The 17,250-nt window shown below is 41.4% G+C and overlaps 1 protein-coding gene across 2 annotated transcripts; it reads right to left on the reverse strand.

The window, feature by feature from the left end:
* Positions 1-6,322: 6,322 nt before the first annotated feature.
* On the reverse strand, positions 6,323-16,251 carry LOC145850246 (beta-1,4-galactosyltransferase 1-like). 2 transcript variants are annotated; one of them, XM_082978320.1, is made up of 6 exons: positions 15,664-16,251; positions 13,789-14,024; positions 8,064-8,251; positions 7,735-7,857; positions 7,259-7,363; positions 6,323-7,013 (listed from the first exon to the last, which is right to left on the reverse strand). In XM_082978320.1, exons 1-6 carry the CDS (start codon positions 16,034-16,036, stop codon positions 6,881-6,883), a joined length of 1,158 nt encoding a protein of 385 aa, XP_082834446.1. In that variant the 5' UTR covers positions 16,037-16,251; the 3' UTR covers positions 6,323-6,880. The 2 variants fall into 2 exon arrangements, with proteins under 2 accessions (XP_082834446.1, XP_082834447.1); XM_082978321.1 differs by lacking the exons at positions 13,789-14,024; positions 15,664-16,251 and adding an exon at positions 8,966-10,937.
* Positions 16,252-17,250: the final 999 nt, after the last annotated feature.

A 17,250-nucleotide genomic window follows, 5' to 3' on the forward strand; every position in this document is an offset into this window, starting at 1 on the left:
CTCTGTCATATCCTCACATGGTCTCTCCTATCATTGCTACGCAGACGACACACAATTAATCTTCTCCTTTCCCCCTTCTGATAACCAGGTGGTGAATCACATCTCTGCATGTCTGGCAGACATATCAGTGTGGATGACGGATCACCACCTCAAGCTGAACCTCGGCAAGACGGAGCTGCTCTTCCTCCCGGGGAAGGACTGCCCGTTCCATGATCTCGCCATCACGGTTGACAACTCCATTGTGTCCTCCTCCCAGAGTGCTAAGAGCCTTGGTGTGACCCTGGACAACACCCTGTCGTTCTCCGCTAACATCAAGGCGGTGACCCGATCCTGTAGGTTCATGCTCTACAACATTCGCAGAGTACAACCCTGCCTCACACAGGAAGCGGCGTAGGTCCTAATCCAGGCACTTGTCATCTCCCGTCTGGATTACTGCAACTCGCTGTTGGCGGGGCTCCCTGCCTGTGCCATCAAACCCCTACAACTCATCCAGAACGCCGCAGCCCGTCTGGTGTTCAACCTTCCCAAGTTCTCTCATGTCACCCCACTCCTCCGCACACTCCACTGGCTTCCAGTTGAAGCTCGCATCTGGTACAAGACCATGGTGCTTGCCTACGGAGCTGTGAGGGGAACGGCACCTCCGTACCTTCAGGCTCTGATCAGTCCCTACATCCAAAGAAGGGCACTGCGTTCATCCACCTCTGGCCTGCTCGCCTCCCTACCTCTGCGGAAGCACAGTTCCCGCTCAGCCCAGTCAAAACTGTTCGCTGCTCTGGCACCCCAATGGTGGAACAAGCTCCCTCACGACGCCAGGACAGCGGAGTCAATCACCACCTTCCAGAGACACCTGAAACCCCACCTCTTTAAGGAATACCTGGGATAGGATTAAGTAATCCTTCTAACCCCCCCCCCCCAAAAAAGATATAGATGTACTATTGTAAAGTGGTTGTTCCACTGGATATCATAAGGTGAATGCACCAATTTGTAAGTCGCTCTGGATAAGAGCGTCTGCTAAATGACGTAAATGTAAATGTAAATATGGCTTTTTCTTTGCAACTCTGCCTAGAAGGACAGCATCCCAGAGTCGCCTCTTGACTGTTGATGTTGAGACTGGTGTTTTGCACGTACTATTTAATGAAGCTGCCAGTTGAGGACTTGTGGGGTGTCGGTTTCTCGAACTAGACACTCTAATGAACTTGTCCTCTTGCTCAGTTGTGCACCATGGCCTCCCTCTCCTCTTTCTATTCTGGTTAGAGCCAGTTTGCGCTGTTCTGTGAAGTGAGTAGTACACAGCGTTGCATGAGATCTTCAGTTTCTTGGCAATTTCTTACATGGAATAGCCTCCATTTCTCAGAACAAGAATAGACTGACGAGTTTCAGAAGAAATGTATTTGTTTCTGGCCATTTTGAGCCTGTAATTGAACCCACAAATGCTGATGCTCCAGATACTCAACTAGTCTAAAGAAGGCCAGTTTTAATCAGGACCGCAGTTTTCAGCTGTGCTAACATAATTGCAAAAGGATTTTCTAATGATCAATTAGCCTTTTAAAATAATAAACTTGGATTAGCTAACACAACGTGCCATTCGAACACAGGAGTGATGGTTGCTGATAATGGACCTCTGTACGCCTATGTAGATATTCCATTAAAAATCAGCCGTTTCCAGCTACAATAGTCATTTACAACATTAACAATGTCTACACTGTATTTCTGATCAATTTGATGTTATTTTAATGGACAAAAAATGTCATTTCTTTCAAAAACAAGGACATTTCTAAGTGACCCCAAACTTTTGAACGGTAGTGTATGTATGTGCTGCTTCTTAAACCAAAACCGTCTGTGAATTCAGCTTGGGGTGATGTTTCCCCTATGTACAGATCTAAACTCTTAGAAAAAGGGCTTCCAAAAGGGTTCTTCGGCTGTCCCCATAGGAAAATCCTTTTTGGTTCCAGGTAGAACCCTTTTGGGTTCAATGTAGAATCCCTCTGTGGAAAGGGTTCTACATCGAACCCAAAAAGGTTTTACCTGAAAGCAAAAGGGTTTTACCTGGAACTAAAAAGGGTTCTTCAAAGGGTTTTCCTATGGGACTGTTTTAGAACCCTTTTAGGTTCTAGATAGCACCTTTTTTGAGAAGCATCCAGCTGCAGATTATGCACGCTGACGCCACCTGGTCTGCGAATCGCAAAGCGCATGGTATTTTAATGTCTCAGTTGGCGCACAACCTGAACTCTCAACATGTTCCAGGGAGTCAGTGTGCTACACACATATACATCGGTAATCAGGCAAATTAAATAAATGTATTATGGATATTATGGATTTAACATGACTGGGAATACAGATATGCATCTGTTGGTCACAGATACCTTTGAAAAAAACACAATTTGCCTCATGCAGCGCGATACATCTCCTTCGCAAAGAGTTGATCAGGCTGTTGATTTGTGGCCTGTGGAATGTTGTCAGTGGACACGTGTGCCGAATACAACAGTGAAATGCTTACTTACAGGCTCTAACCAATAGTGCAAAATAGGTATTAGGTGAACAATAGGTAAGTAAAGAAATAAAAACAACAGTAAAAAGACAGTGAAAAACAGTTGCGAGGCTATATACAGTAGCGAGGCTATGAAAGTAGTGAGGCTACATACAGACACCTATTAATTAGGTATGTTCAGAGAACAGTCTATGACTGGGGTGGCTGGGGTCTTTGACAATTTTTAGGGCCTTCCTCTGACACCCTGGTACGGCAAGGCACTACAGAGGGTAGAGGTCCTGGATGGCAGGCATCTTAGCCCCAGTGATGTACTGGGCCGTACGCACTACCCTCTGTAGTGCCTTGCGGTCGGAGGCCGAGCAATTGCCGTACCAGGCAGTGATGCAACCAGTCAGGATGCTCTCGATGTTGCAGCTGTAGAACCTTTTGAGGATGTCAGGACCCATGACAAATCTTTTTAGTTTCCTGAGGGGGAATAGGCTTTGTCGTGCCCTCTTCACGACTGTCTTGGTGTGTTTGGACCATTCTAGTTTGATGGTGATGTGGACACCAAGGAACTTGAAGCTCTCAACCTGCTCCACTACAGCCGCGTCGATAAGAATGGGGGCGTACTCGGTCCTCCTTTTCCTGTAGTCCACAATCATCTCCTGTTCTCTGTTTGAATAGTGTTTAATTTAAGGAAATTCGCTGTTTTGCCCCGGGGCCCAAAATCCGGCCCTGCTAGTTCATCTCTTCCTCATTCATCCTTTGTCCATGTCTTCTTTATCTTTGGGTGGCATCCCCACATCTACTGTAATCTTTGTGAACAGGTCATGCTTTTCAACTGCGACAACTTTGCACTCGAGAGAGTTGAGGCCATCAGTATCCATCGTCTTTAACATATGAGCTATTCTCTTGAACCTGCAGGGCAAAATAATCAACTGTCATCAACATTTGGAGTATAGTTAGGGAACAGGTTGTAGTTCAAAACTTGAGGGGGAACTTAGTGAACGCAGTTGTTCTAAAGCTTTACCTCTGAGGATTGTCGTTGTTATTTTTGTCTCTTTCGTGATGGATCATCCGGCATTTTCCGACTACGCCGTCCGGACGAGAGATGGACATTCCTCTGTTATTCACCCTATGGAAATAAGACCAGTGAAAGGAATTTGATTAAATTGATTTTAAAAGGGAAAAAAATCACCCTTTTTTAAAAACAAAATGCTGGAGAGGATCTCCAGCACCACCGCAATGTCAACATAACATGAGACAACGGCAGGTTTCTATGTTTTGTAGTCGAAAAGATAAGTGTTAAGTGAAAGATGTGTTTCCAATGACATCATCCTGAGATACTGATGACATCATCCAGTGTGCATCATGTGATTTTATGAGCAGGCAAAAGTTAGTAAGGTCAAGAGTTACGATGTGGTACATGTTTATGAGGTTAAACATTTTCTTACCTGTTGAAAATGTCATCATCTTCACCACCGCAGCCCCAGTAGCTGCTCGGAAAGCCGTTGATTTTCACGATGCTGCTCCTTACTCATCGATGGGACACCGCCAAAGTACTGATTATAGGGTAAACTATGGATGAGACGAAGACAATCAAAAAATCGATATGCTCAATCAGATATACAGATATGCTAGCTATACTAGCAGCTGTGATAGCCAAGTGGTTGAGGCGTTGGACTTGATGGGCTCTCCGTTGGTGATCCACTGCAGCTCAGTGAGTAGATCATGGAGCTTGCAATGTCAGAATAGTGGGTTGGATTCCTGGGGCCAACAAAATCTATGCATCCATGACTAAGTCACTTTGGATAAAAGTGTTTGCTAAATGTCCTATATTATGATATATTATAGTTTCCTGTTCTGTCGTGCTGTGCCTCCGAAGGTATGAAATGAAGAAGTTTCAGGGATGTATTCAATCCGGGATGTATTCAAAGGAGCTATTGACATTTTTAATTTAGAACATTTCCTGTAAAAACATGCAAGATGAAAATGGACAAACTAAAGGGTGTGCAATGTGTAGGCCCACTGAGTGGACATTCTGAACCTTGTTTGGTTACATGTTCAGTATATGTATTGACCAGCAAACCCACTGCAGCCTACCTTACTAGCTCACTCTCCATCCCTGCTTTGGACAATTAATAACATGCGTGGTAAACCGTGGGGTGTTGGGTTGAGCTTGCAGAGATTGACACAGAGACAGGGAGGTTTTAGTCCGCAAAAAAAACGTTACAAAGAAAATTACTTGGGTTAGGCTCGGTCCTACTTCTCGACTGTGGCTTGGTGTTGGTCTCTCCCCCGTTCCCTCTCGCGGTGTTGCCACCGTGATCCTTTTATTTGGCCTCCACGGCTGGTTGGCACTTTCCTCTAACTATCCCCACTTAGAGCTGTCCGTGTCGGGGTGCCCAGCTCCCGTGTTCCCAGCAGAGGGAGCCAACGTCGCCTCACCTACCTCCCCTCTATTACCATCCCCGGGCTAGACCTCCACACATGACTCTCGTACTTTGCCCTTTTCCTTTATGGTTGATATTAACAATGAAAGGAGATGTTATCTGTCTCTCTCCTATTGTGTACCGCTGTTAAATACTGTAGCAAAATACAAAACAGGGAAAATAGGTACTTAGAACTACCAATTATTATAGATAGATAAATATTAAAGAAAAGGGTAAACAACACTGGACTGAACCCCCTAATTGTCAAACTAATATTAATGTACAACAATATAGAAGAGACATGACTAGAGGTTATGCAATATGGGTGTATATCCACTGCACGCTTCTTAGGTGTGTAACTAACATGACCAAGCTATTGAAATGTAAAACTATTAAAAATGTACGTTACACCATGTGATTTTACAGTACACAAACAAGCGTGTGCAATATAGAAGGGTGGTCAGTGGACATTCTGAACCTTGTTTGAAGTCAGTAGGTCACATGACCAAGGAGCTATTGAAATTTGAAATTTGGAAAAATTCCTGTAAAATCTTGTGAGATGAAAATGGACAAACTAAAGGGTGTGCAATATAGAAGGGTAATCAGTGGACATTCTGAACCTTGTTTGAAGTCAGTAGGTCATATGACCAATGAGCTATTGAAATTCAAAAATGTAAATAAATCATTTAAAATAGTGTGAGATGTAAATCAACAACAAAAAAGTGTGTGCAATGTGTGTCTATGCCATCGGGTTAGCTACAACCCATTTTGAAAGTTTTAGGAGTAATGGTTAAAGTTGAAAAATTTGATTTGTCAGTATGTTGAAGGTCCCTAACTGCTGTTGGTGGACGTAAGGAAAACTACAGGTGAATATCCGTCGAATATCCAACCTGAAACTGTCGGTGAGAGGTCTATCTGTGATAACGCACTGCTCTGCTTTCTTGACATCACAATCAACTGAACAAGTCTTACAAGACCTACTTTTATCACACCTAGACTTTTATCACAACCAGTTATATGGTCAAGTTCCAATTTGTGAGGTGACGGGGGAAAGACTGACCATACAGACTGAGACTGACCATACATACATACTACAGCATAGTGATGGTAAGTCGTATGTTTGTTCCCGACTGATTTGTATGCTGCAGAAACAAGGAAGTGATCATTCATGTAACAGGTACTGAATAGGGTTTGAATGTAAAGAAGCATGTAAGTGATCATTCATACAGGTACTGAATAGGGTTTGAATGTAAAGAAGCATGGAAGGGATCATGTCACAGGTAGTGAACAGGTTTTGAATGTAAAGAAGCATGGAAGGGATCATGTCACGGGTATTGAACAGGTTTTGAATGTAAAGAAGCATGGAAGTGATCATGTAGTGAATGTAGTAGTGAATGTACAGAATCACAGAAAACAAGTGTGTTATCAACTGGTGTTTTTAGAAACATATATAAGTAACCAAACCAATAGTTGCTTTTAGATTGTGATTAAGACCTTTCACACAGTTTCAAACATGGGAAACATTTCCGCAAAAAATATATTAAACCATAATCATCTCAAATATCTTAGCCGAAAATGAAAGAAGAAACCATATAAAAAATACGCATTAACTATATGCATATTCATACAACTTATATACACATTTAAACCAAGTAGTTCTCCCTTACAGAATTACACAAAGACAACTCATTACAAATGATATACAAAATAACTTCCTCGTCCCACACGCCTTCCCTTTTGTACTGCCATTAAAAGTCAAACATGTTGATCAAACATTTTGATCCACTCTGATATTTATGAGGTCTTGTTGTGCCATCCTATTTATCCAAGTGCTATCCATTGGTTTCCACAATAAATACACGTGTTCCGGAGAATTCAGAGCATTCTCGGTACTGCATTCCATGGTTCCGCTGTGCTTTCTCTGCCCACCACCTTGTGATAAGTGATGTGCAAAACAACTACTAACATTCATCAACTTTCACTGAGTTTTCCCCACATCTACAGTGATTTTCGTGAACAGAGCATCCTTTTCCACTTTGACGACTTCGTACTTGAGAGAGCTGATCCCATCGGTATTTATCGTCAGTCTCGTGCGTTGTATTCTGTCAAACCTGCGATGCAAAGGAAACGACTTATCAGTCTACTATCCTCATATGAAGATATTTGGGATGCACTGATATGTCAATTCTGGGGCCATACAATAGCCAATATTTTCTTGGCTGTGATGGCTGAGTAACAATGCTGATGCTATCATAAAGAAATAAAAACTTTCCCCTTAAAATCTAAATGATCTTTTTTAAAGATACAACATTGTGGGGAACATGTTGAATGTGGTTGTTCTAATCTAAAGCTTTACCTCTGAGGATTTGGGTTGTTCAGTTTGTCTCTCTCGTGACGGATCATCCGGCATTTCCCGACCTCGCCATCTGGACGAGAGATGGACATTCCTCTGGAGCTCACCCTGTGGAAATCAGAGTTTATTATTATAATGGACTTTGCATACACGTTGGAAATACTGTGGAATTTAGTGTTGGGGTCAATTGTAATTCAATTCAGGAAGTGATTTAAGTAAAAAATGTGACAATTTTTTTAGGAAATAGCTTCTCCTTTTCAGTTTATAAATTTTTTGGGGAAAAAAACCCTGCAATTTCAGTTTAGTTCATGAATTGACTGACCCTAACACCCTGGTGGATATATTGTGTTTTGCATGAACATTATACAATGCATCGGTAACATTAGAAAGTGATGATGTCCCCTTGCCAAGTCTGACTTTAATATAGGCTCATCTGTAATGCTTTAAAAGTCTGTTTGGGTTGGAATGCACTGTCTTGCCTGTTGAAAATGTCATCATCTTCACCACCCCAGCCCCAGTAGTTGTTGGGAAAGCCGTTGATTTTAAGGAACTGCTCCTTACTTAACGCTGAGACACCACCAAAGTACTGGTTATAGGGCAACCTATGGATGAGACAAAGACAAAATATTTCTAACCTGGCCCATACAAAGAGCCAAGTAATGAAAAGGGTAGGCTAAGCATAAGTAGATATACTTGTTTACAACTCTTCTAGCTATGTACTCATAGTATGAATTGAGGAAGAGTCCCAATTAAACAAAATGATGATGATGCATTAGAAAGAAGTTGTCGGTTGAGTTTTGTGCCGTACTTGAAGCCAAACTTGTCCATGGAGACAGACAGGTGTCTGGGCTGGCTGAAGCATTTGTAGGTGTTGTGGTCATCCATGGGGATGATGTCCACGTCACTGAACACAAAGCAGTCGTAGTCATACTCTTTCAGGGCCTCAGCATAGCCAATGTTCATCAGCTTGGCCCTGTTGAATGTGTTGTCTCCATCCTAATGAAGAAATGACAGTAATTTTCAAAACATCGGTACGCTAAATTATTTGCCAAATATTCACTTATAATTGAATAAAGTTTGTCCTTAGAAAAGGTTTAATTCATCAAAAATGGTATTTGAAAAAAGTTCCAGTATATGCAAATTGATTTCAAGTTGGTTTACTCTTACATTTTACATTTGAGTCATTTAGCAGCCGCTCTTATCCAGAGCGACTACAGTTATCTAGGTGGGACAACCACATCACAGGCATAGAACGTTTTTTTTTTCTTCTTAGCTGTCACAGATCTTCCATTGTTGGGTAAACTATTTAAAGATTTACTGAGAAGGGGCTCCCGAGTGGCGCAGCTGTCTAAGGCACTGCATCTCAGTGCTAAAGGTGTCACTACAGACCCTGGTTTGATTCCAGGCTGTATCACAACTGGCTGTGATTGGGAGTCCCATAGGGCAGTGTGCAATTGTCCCAGCATCGTCCGGTTTAGGGTTAGGCCGGGTTAGGCCATCGTTGTAAATAAGAATGTGTTCTTAACCGACTTCCCTAGTTAAATAAATAAAAAAAGCAAGCAGACCAGTTTTCTAAGTCACTGACAGCCTGAAGATCTACTGAGCTGCAACGCACATTCAAGCCAGTTCTCTTTCCCAACAGCCAGCTAACTTCACATTGTCATTAGCATATGAGCAAAGTACTAGAAAAAAAGGAAGGTCCGCACTCACTACTTTTTTCTTTTACAGATTACTTCAGGTCAACGCACCACCTTCTAAAAGACAGTCACTAGGGGCCCTCTTCTTGGACACAGATTAAGCCTAGTCCTGGTCTAAAAATAAATGTAGTCTCGGACTATGCTTAATGTGTGTCTGCGAAACCGGATCCTAGGAGCCCCAGACAGGTTTTGTCCTTATCTCATATGAGGAAAGTAAACAATATTTGCACAACCATCATGCAATACACTAAATAGAAAAAGCAAGGGACTTCCCCTTAAGAAATGTCAGAAAAGAACAGGAAGAACCTGTAGAAGTCATGTAAGGACACAGTTATTTCCTCTACACTGTTAATGTCATCTTCATAGGAGTAGGCTACTGTTCACTATCAATGTGTGGTAGTCATCAGCTGACAGTTAGGGCCGAAGTGATGATTCTGTCATCCAAATACACCACAAAAATGAAATAATATTGAATTTGATTATTTAAACAAAATAAATCTAAAGTTACAATTCTGAGCAACAGGTTGGTCAAAACAAGCTTTGTGATTGGTTGAGACGCGGTCTAAGCCATACTAAATGATCAGTTTAGCACGGGTAAGCCTATAATACAAAAATTGGCATCTTGCTTTCTGTTCCATCAGAGAAATCACTGCGCATCCACTGTACCATCAGCCCAGACAGGCCATTCATTAACTTGATTTCCACTATAAAAAGCATTTAGACATTATCTCCCGTGCTTCTAGCGTAACGCCTCAATCAGACCGACAGCGATTTACATCAATGCTGTGTAATATATTCTGTAGTCAAACTTTTCCCATTATGTAATCCAAAATTGTTACTCTATATGTGTGCAATAAAAGTTCAACATTCCCCTTTTGCTACTATTTCTGTCAAGTCTATGCATACAAGTTGATGCATACGTTGGATAAATCCAACGTATGCACAACACAGAACACAGAGCGCGAGGCAAACGCAGCGTTCCATTGGAAATGAATGTACTTCTGGTGTGCCAAAACGCAATGACGATGTCGGTCTGATCGAGGCATTACATTTGGATTGCAACCACGGGGGTTTGTACAAACGTTGCCGTCTTTCTCTCTGACATTTGTTTAAATTCTATCTCCACTGTCCCAACGAGGATTATCGTGTCAGGACGAGACAAACGAGACAAAATATTTTCTCAGCCCGTCAAAATCATGAATCAAACAAAATTAAATGCAGCTAGTTTGCGGTCTTTCCTGCTTCCGTTTGAAGTGACTGTGTTGCTGTGTAGTTGGCTAGCACCTCTGAACAGGGTCCTGACAGGAGAGCAAATGTTCTATGTCAGGGAAAATCATTGATATGGAACAAAAAGACTTCACGACTGGGTCACGGCTCTGGCAACCTAAACGGATAGAATGAACGACCAGCCGGCTTGGCTAGCAACCAAGATTTGTGTCAGGACTAGGCCTATATTTTCATTGAGGGATGAAATAGTAGCCTATGAATACATATCAAAATCAAGTGTTTTATCTAATTGGTAACCCGTTGTAGAAAAGCAATTGTTGACTCGAGGTTGTGCTAAACGACTTATTTATCACGACTGCGCTGATCTACGGCACTCGGATCCGCCTCGTACCTGTGATCGCAGCACAGCCGTGCTAAAAAAGCATGCCCTCTCATCTACAATTGCTTTAATCAGTTGCCTTTGTTTAATCTTCATAATTAGAGATACCTGCTATATCCTGAAGGCTACTATACCTGACCATTTTCATGCTTTAAAAGGGCAATCTGCAGTTGCTACATCCAATTTTGTACTTATAAATTAACGATAGATTGATTCTTGAAGAATATAACGTATAAATGCCTTTGAGCTTAGTTCAACTTTCATACCCCATCAGAACCCAAAATATAAGCTGGTTTTACTCCAATGTTTGTAAACATTGTAAATGCATAGCCTGAAAATATGCTTAAAACTATAATGTTGATGTCTTGGATGATCAGTCTTTGCATCAATAGCTCCATCTACGAATTTAAAAGTAATTACATTTCTCCAGGCCTTTTTTTTTTACTAAAACAGAGGCAGGGAGTCCGCTTTGTTATTGCTTCAACTGTGGATTGCCCCTTTAATGTAACATTTATTTATTTGTTTTTATCTATGGGAGAAAAAATAAGCAGTCCTCTGTCTCTTTATCATTACAAGTTAGGAAAGGCAGAGAGTTCATTGAGGTGATGGATGTGGTGGAAAGGAGGAAAGGTATGGAGGAAAGAGAAGAATAAAAAGAAAGAGAGAAGCTGTCAGCGGTATGCAGTCAAACAGCTTTGCCGCTCTATAGCGTGCCATTGACTCTTTTCTCTTCCAGTAGTGTAGGATTGGCGCTCATACTGCCATATCTGATTTCTAATTGGTTTACAAGACAATAACCTGTTCACAAAGACACAAAGACAGCAAGGTGCTGTGTCTGAAATCCTTTAACAATGACTAAATCTGTTGACTTAAACCAACAAACATTTGCCCACGGGAGAAACCATCCAACAGCAATACATGGACCTGAGTTACCACACAATCAGGAAATAGAGGCTGTCTGTCAACCATGTTTAGTTCCTCTTATCCTACCTACAGTAAGACATGTTGTCCTTTAAAACAATACATTAGAATAAACTCATACTTGATGACATCACATCAGGGATCATGGTTATTTGATTGAGACACTCCATGTTGCAAACTGTTTTGCAAACCGAAGGCTTCCATTTGTTCATCACGGTGACTTGGCTGTGCCCTCTGATTATCTGTGAGAAACACAGCAGGACAGCTGGTGGTTTATAGATAGTGAGTATAAACTTCAACTCACAGCTGAACCATGTCTGTGTTTAAAGAACAGGCCTGGGCTTGTGTGGAAGGGCGCTGGGGCTGGAGAGCTGGGGGGCTGGAGCTGGATGTCTGTCTATCTCCTGTTTCAGTGTCTCTCTCAGTGTCTCTCTCAGAGCTCTCTTAGTTTCTCACAAATGTCGCACTTCTTACAAATCTATCATTTCGTAGTTCCGTACATTTACGTTTCCTCTTCTTTCGTCCCTCTTACATTTTCTGTAGGAAGCGAGGGTGAAGGACTGCAGGAGAGGACACAAGGAATCAAGGATAGGCTATTGAGATTCAGCGTCGGTTTAAAGACCCTGAGTAATGATTTGTAACTGTGAGGGGGGGGATGTTGCGACACACTTCACTAGGGTAGGGGGCAGCATTCGGAATTTTGGATGAAAAGCGTGCCCAAATTAAACTGCCTGCTACTCAGGCCCAGAAGCTAGGATATGCATGTAGTTAGTAGATTCGGATAGAAAACACTCCAAAGTTTCCAAAACTGTTAACATAATGTCTGTAAGTATAACAGAACTGATATGGCAGTCGAAAACCTGAGGAAAATCCATCCAGGAAATACTATTATTTTGAAAGGCTGTTTTTCCATTGAAAGCCTATCCACCATACAAAGACTTAGGACCCAGTTCACTATCTCTATGGCTTCGTCTACATATGGCCAGTCTTTAGGCATTGTTTCAGGCTTTTACTCTGAAAAATGAGGGAGATGCAGCACTTTCAATGAGTGGACAGTGGAAATTTCCAGACATGAGTCCAGCGCGTGATTGGGAGCGCGCCTTTCTTGTTTTTCCTTTTCTATTGACGAAGCTTTTGTCCGGTTGAAATATTATTGATTATTTATGACAAAAACAACCTGAGGAATGATTTTAAACATCGTTTGACATGTTTCTACGAACTTTTATTGTACTATTTTGACTTTTCGTCTGGATGTTGAGAGCGTGCTTTGTGCCTTTGGATTACTGAACTAAACGCACCAACAAAACGGAGGTTTTTGGACATAAAGAGGGACATTATCGAACAAACAAACATTTATTGTGTAACATGGAGTCCTGGGAGTGCCACCAGATGAAGATCATCAAAGGTAACTGATTAATTTAATCGCTATTTCTGACTTTTGTGAGTCCTCTCCTTGGCTGGAAAATGTCTGTATGGTGTTTTGTGTCTAGGCGCTGTCCTAACATAATCACATGGTTTGCTTTCGCCGTAAAGCCTTTTTGAAATCTGACACAGCGGCTGGATTAACAAGATGTTTATCTTTCATCCTATGTATAACACTTGTATCTTTCATCAATGTTTATGATGAGTTTTTCTGTAATTTCATTTGGCTTTCTGCAGTTTCACCGGATGTTATTTGAGACAATGCATTACTGAACATAACGCGCCAATTTAATCTGAGGTTTTTGGACATGAAGAGGGACATTATCGAACAAAATGAACATTTATTGTGTAACATGGAGTCCTGGGAGTGCCACCAGATGAAGATCATCAAAGGATAGTAATTCATTTAATCGCTATTTCTGACTTTTGTGAGTCCTCTCCTTGGCTGGAAAATGTCTGTATGGTGTTTTGTGGCTAGGCGCTGTCCTAACATAATCGCATGGTGTGCTTTCGCCGTAAAGCCTTTTTGAAATCGGACACTGTGGTTGGATTAACAAGAAGTGTATCTTTAAAATGGTGTATAATACTTGTATGTTTGAGGAATTTTAATTATGGGATTTCTGTTGTTTGAATTTGGCGCCCTGCAATTTCACTGGCTGTTGTCGAGGTGGGACGCTAGTGTCCCACTGATACCAGAGAGGTTAACATTCTTCCTGTTATCTATAATGAAGGGTGGGAGGTTACTTGTGTGGAAAACTCTAGGCATGAATAAACAAATTTATGACAACTGAGTAGTCTTCTTTGTTCAGACAGACTCTGAAAGGCTAGTTCAGTGAATAGATGAAACCAGTCATGCATAGAGATTAGACTGGTTTCTCTGGCTTTACCTGATTGATGACATAGACACCATAGTCCAGCTGTTGGCGCTGAAGGATGGGATGGAGGTAGTGGAGCCAGAACTTGAGGTGCTCTTCACGATGGCGGAAGGGGATGATTAGAGCAACCTTCTGGAGGGCGACGCAGTCATGTGGTTTGTAGCGACCTCCTTCCTGCAGACCTGGGTTCTCCTTCCTCACTGTGTCCAAGCTGACAGGCGTAGAGAACTCCACCCTGAGAGGCCCAACTGCAGGTCAGGAGAAACAGATCTCTTGGGTCATAAACTCTCACACACCTCTTCCTGTTCCTTAACCACATTCACTTCCTTTTCACTTTCTGCCTTCACGCCTCCATCTCGCTCTCTCTTTGTTCAAAGTTTTCAGCCTTTGACCTCATGTAAAAAAAATAGAGCACACACACACACGCGCATGCATGCACACTCACAAACACAGGTGCACGCATGCACACACACACGCACACACACACGGACGCATCCCTTATTGCATCCCTTATTGATATCACAAGTATTTCACTACACACAAGCATTTCGCTACACTTGCAATAAAGGGAAAGGGGGATACCTAGTCAGTTGTACAACTGAATCCCTTCAACTGAAATGTGTCTTCTGCATTTAACCCAACCCCTCTGAAATAACATCTGCTAACCATGTGTACGTGATCCAATAAAATTTGATTTGACACACAGATACAACCAGAACCACAGGAAATGGTGCTGACTTAACGGATATCTCATGCTTGTCTCTTTGCAACAGGCAGTTCAGGGGTTAAGAGGAAATATGTGTTATCTCGTCCCCCCCAAAAAGTATGGTCTATGCTGCTGAAAGTATTTGCCCCGAGCCATGATTGAGCTGAACACAGAACATATAGTTATTTTCAGCAACAGAGAGCAAACTTCACAATGCAGCTCAGCTTAAACATGAAATAAATCGAAAGATCTTTCCTCATATTGACTTATAGTTAAAGCCAGGAAATATAGGCCTAATATGAGATACACAACTATATCATATATTTATAATTACATAATACAATGTTTGATGCAACTGTGCCAGGCTACAAAACATTAAGAACACCTGCTCTTTCCATGACATAGACTGAAAAGGTGAATCCAGGTGAAAGCTATGATCCCTTATCGATGTCACTTATGTGAAAGGGAGGAGACAGGTTAAAGCCTTGAGACAACTGAGACATGGATTGTGTATGTGTGCCATTCAGAGGGTGAATGGACATGACAACATTTTTTTAGTGTCGAACGGGGTATGGTAGTAGGTGCCAGGCGCAAGAACTGCAACACTGCTGGGATTTTCATGCTCAACAGTTTCCTGTCACCCAGAGGAAATCCAGCCATTGGAGTCAGACACCTTGTAGAGTCAATGCCCTGACGAATTGAGGCTGTTCTGAGGGCAAATGGGGCGAAGGGGTTGCAACTCAATATTAGGAAGGTGTTCCTAATGTTTGGTGTACTCAGTGTATGTTTGGAGAAGATCCCAGAGAATGATCCCATGAATGTTATGGCTGATAATTATATATATTTCAAGGATATGCAGCATGCTCATTTCCTTGTTATTTTTGGCCAAACAGTTCGATTAAATATCAAAAGTTTTAATGTATTTCCTTGGGAGGCCAAACTATCTGGATTCAGGTTCCATGCTTGATTAGGGAAACAAATACAGTCCATATGTGCATGACAGAGGAATTGGAGAAAAAATCAGCATGGAAATAGCCTGCTAATGTGTTATAAAGAGTCCTTTTACATGTTTATAACAATTACATGTATAATGCAATATAATGCCATGTTTCTGCTGTGCATGTTTGATTAAATACCAGCCCTTGAATTAAAATTAATTGATCAAATCATAGCCTACTTACCCAGATGTGGAGACGTATCAGAACATTTTTCAAACTTATTCCACAAAGTAGTAGTAGTAGTAGTAGTAGTAGTAGTTGTAGTAGTAGTAGTAGTAGTTGTAGTAGTTGCATTGGGTAAATGTATATCCTGAAACTTCGGAGTTCGCAATATTACAACTCTGTTATTAAGGTCGTGTTGTCCATTATCTTGAAGTGTCACGGTAATTAAAGCTGTTTCATTTCGCGTCTGTGTCTTTATTTGTTTGTTTGCTGACAACCCATTCGAGTAACCCATTAAATAAAATAAAGCCACTAAGAGGTTAATAACACCTAAAACTACAACCACGGTGCAGCCTCTCTTCCGCAGCCTAAAGTTGAGAGATGAGTCGAGCATAATGCGGCTGTCATATGCCGAACTGTAGTGACAAATACATATCCGTTTACCCACCGACCGTATTGAAAAAGCAATTTAAAAATACTCTATTTTTTGGCACAAAACAGTATAGTTTCAAGCAAAAAGACAAGGTAAGATCATTTTTCTCCTCTACTGTGTGGCTGTGACCATCAGTTGTCGTAGGCTCCCGAGAGTGAATGAACTTTGTGTACTACACTTTTTGGCAGTAACATGACATTCAATGGACCTGTGGCTTCCTCTATAATAAAAGCCACAACGAGGAAATCATAGCCTACTAGGCAACTGCACTAGCAAACTATTCAATAAAATGCCCAAAACATAGTCATTATGTAGTACTTGCCTAGTAGTCTTTATTAATTTGCAAGTCCCTAGGCTGGGATATGTTTGAATTTGAATTTACTCCAGGAGAACGACCAGATAGATCCCTGTGAGGTAGGCTATTTTTTTCCTTAGAAAACGTTTTAGCCTATAGGGCTATTCTAATTGTTCTCTGACGCTATCGGCCTACATTTGAAAATAATTGGATTTAATAAAACTTTAAATTCAATACCAGCATAAGCGACGTATACACTACTTTATGTGTAAACCTTGATAATGTTTTATGAGAAGGGTTTATATATCAAATAAAATAAAATGTGTAGACCTTATCATGGAACGTTTACTTACAAGCCCTTAAACCAACAACGCAGTTGAAGAAATAGAGTTAATAAAATATTTACTAAATAAACTAAAGTTAAAAAAAAACATCTAATCAATCAAAAAGTAACACAAGAAATGTACATAACAATAATGAGGCTATGGGTACCGAGTCAATGTGTGGGGTACAGGTTAGTCGAGGTAATTTGTAAAGTGACTATGCATAGATTAACAGCGAGTAGCAGCAGTGTAAAAACAAAGGGGGGTCATGTAAATAGTCTGAGTGGCTATTTGATTTGTTGTTCAGCAGTATTATGGCTTGTGGGTAGAAGCTGTTAAGGAGCCTTTTGGTCCTAGACTTGGCGCTCCGGTACTGCTTGCTGTGCAGTAGCAGAGAGAACAGTCTATAACTTGGTTGACTGGAGTCTTTGACAATTTTTGTGGGCCTTCCTCTGACACCGCCTAATATATATGTCCTGGATGTCAGGAAACTTGGCCCCAGTGATGTACTGGGCTGTACGCACTACCCTCTGTAGTGCCTTATGGTCAGATGCCAA

The sequence above is a fragment of the Salmo salar genome, chromosome 08 (assembly GCF_965601325.2).
Source record: "Salmo salar chromosome 08, fSalSal1, whole genome shotgun sequence".
NCBI lineage: Eukaryota > Metazoa > Chordata > Actinopteri > Salmoniformes > Salmonidae > Salmo > Salmo salar.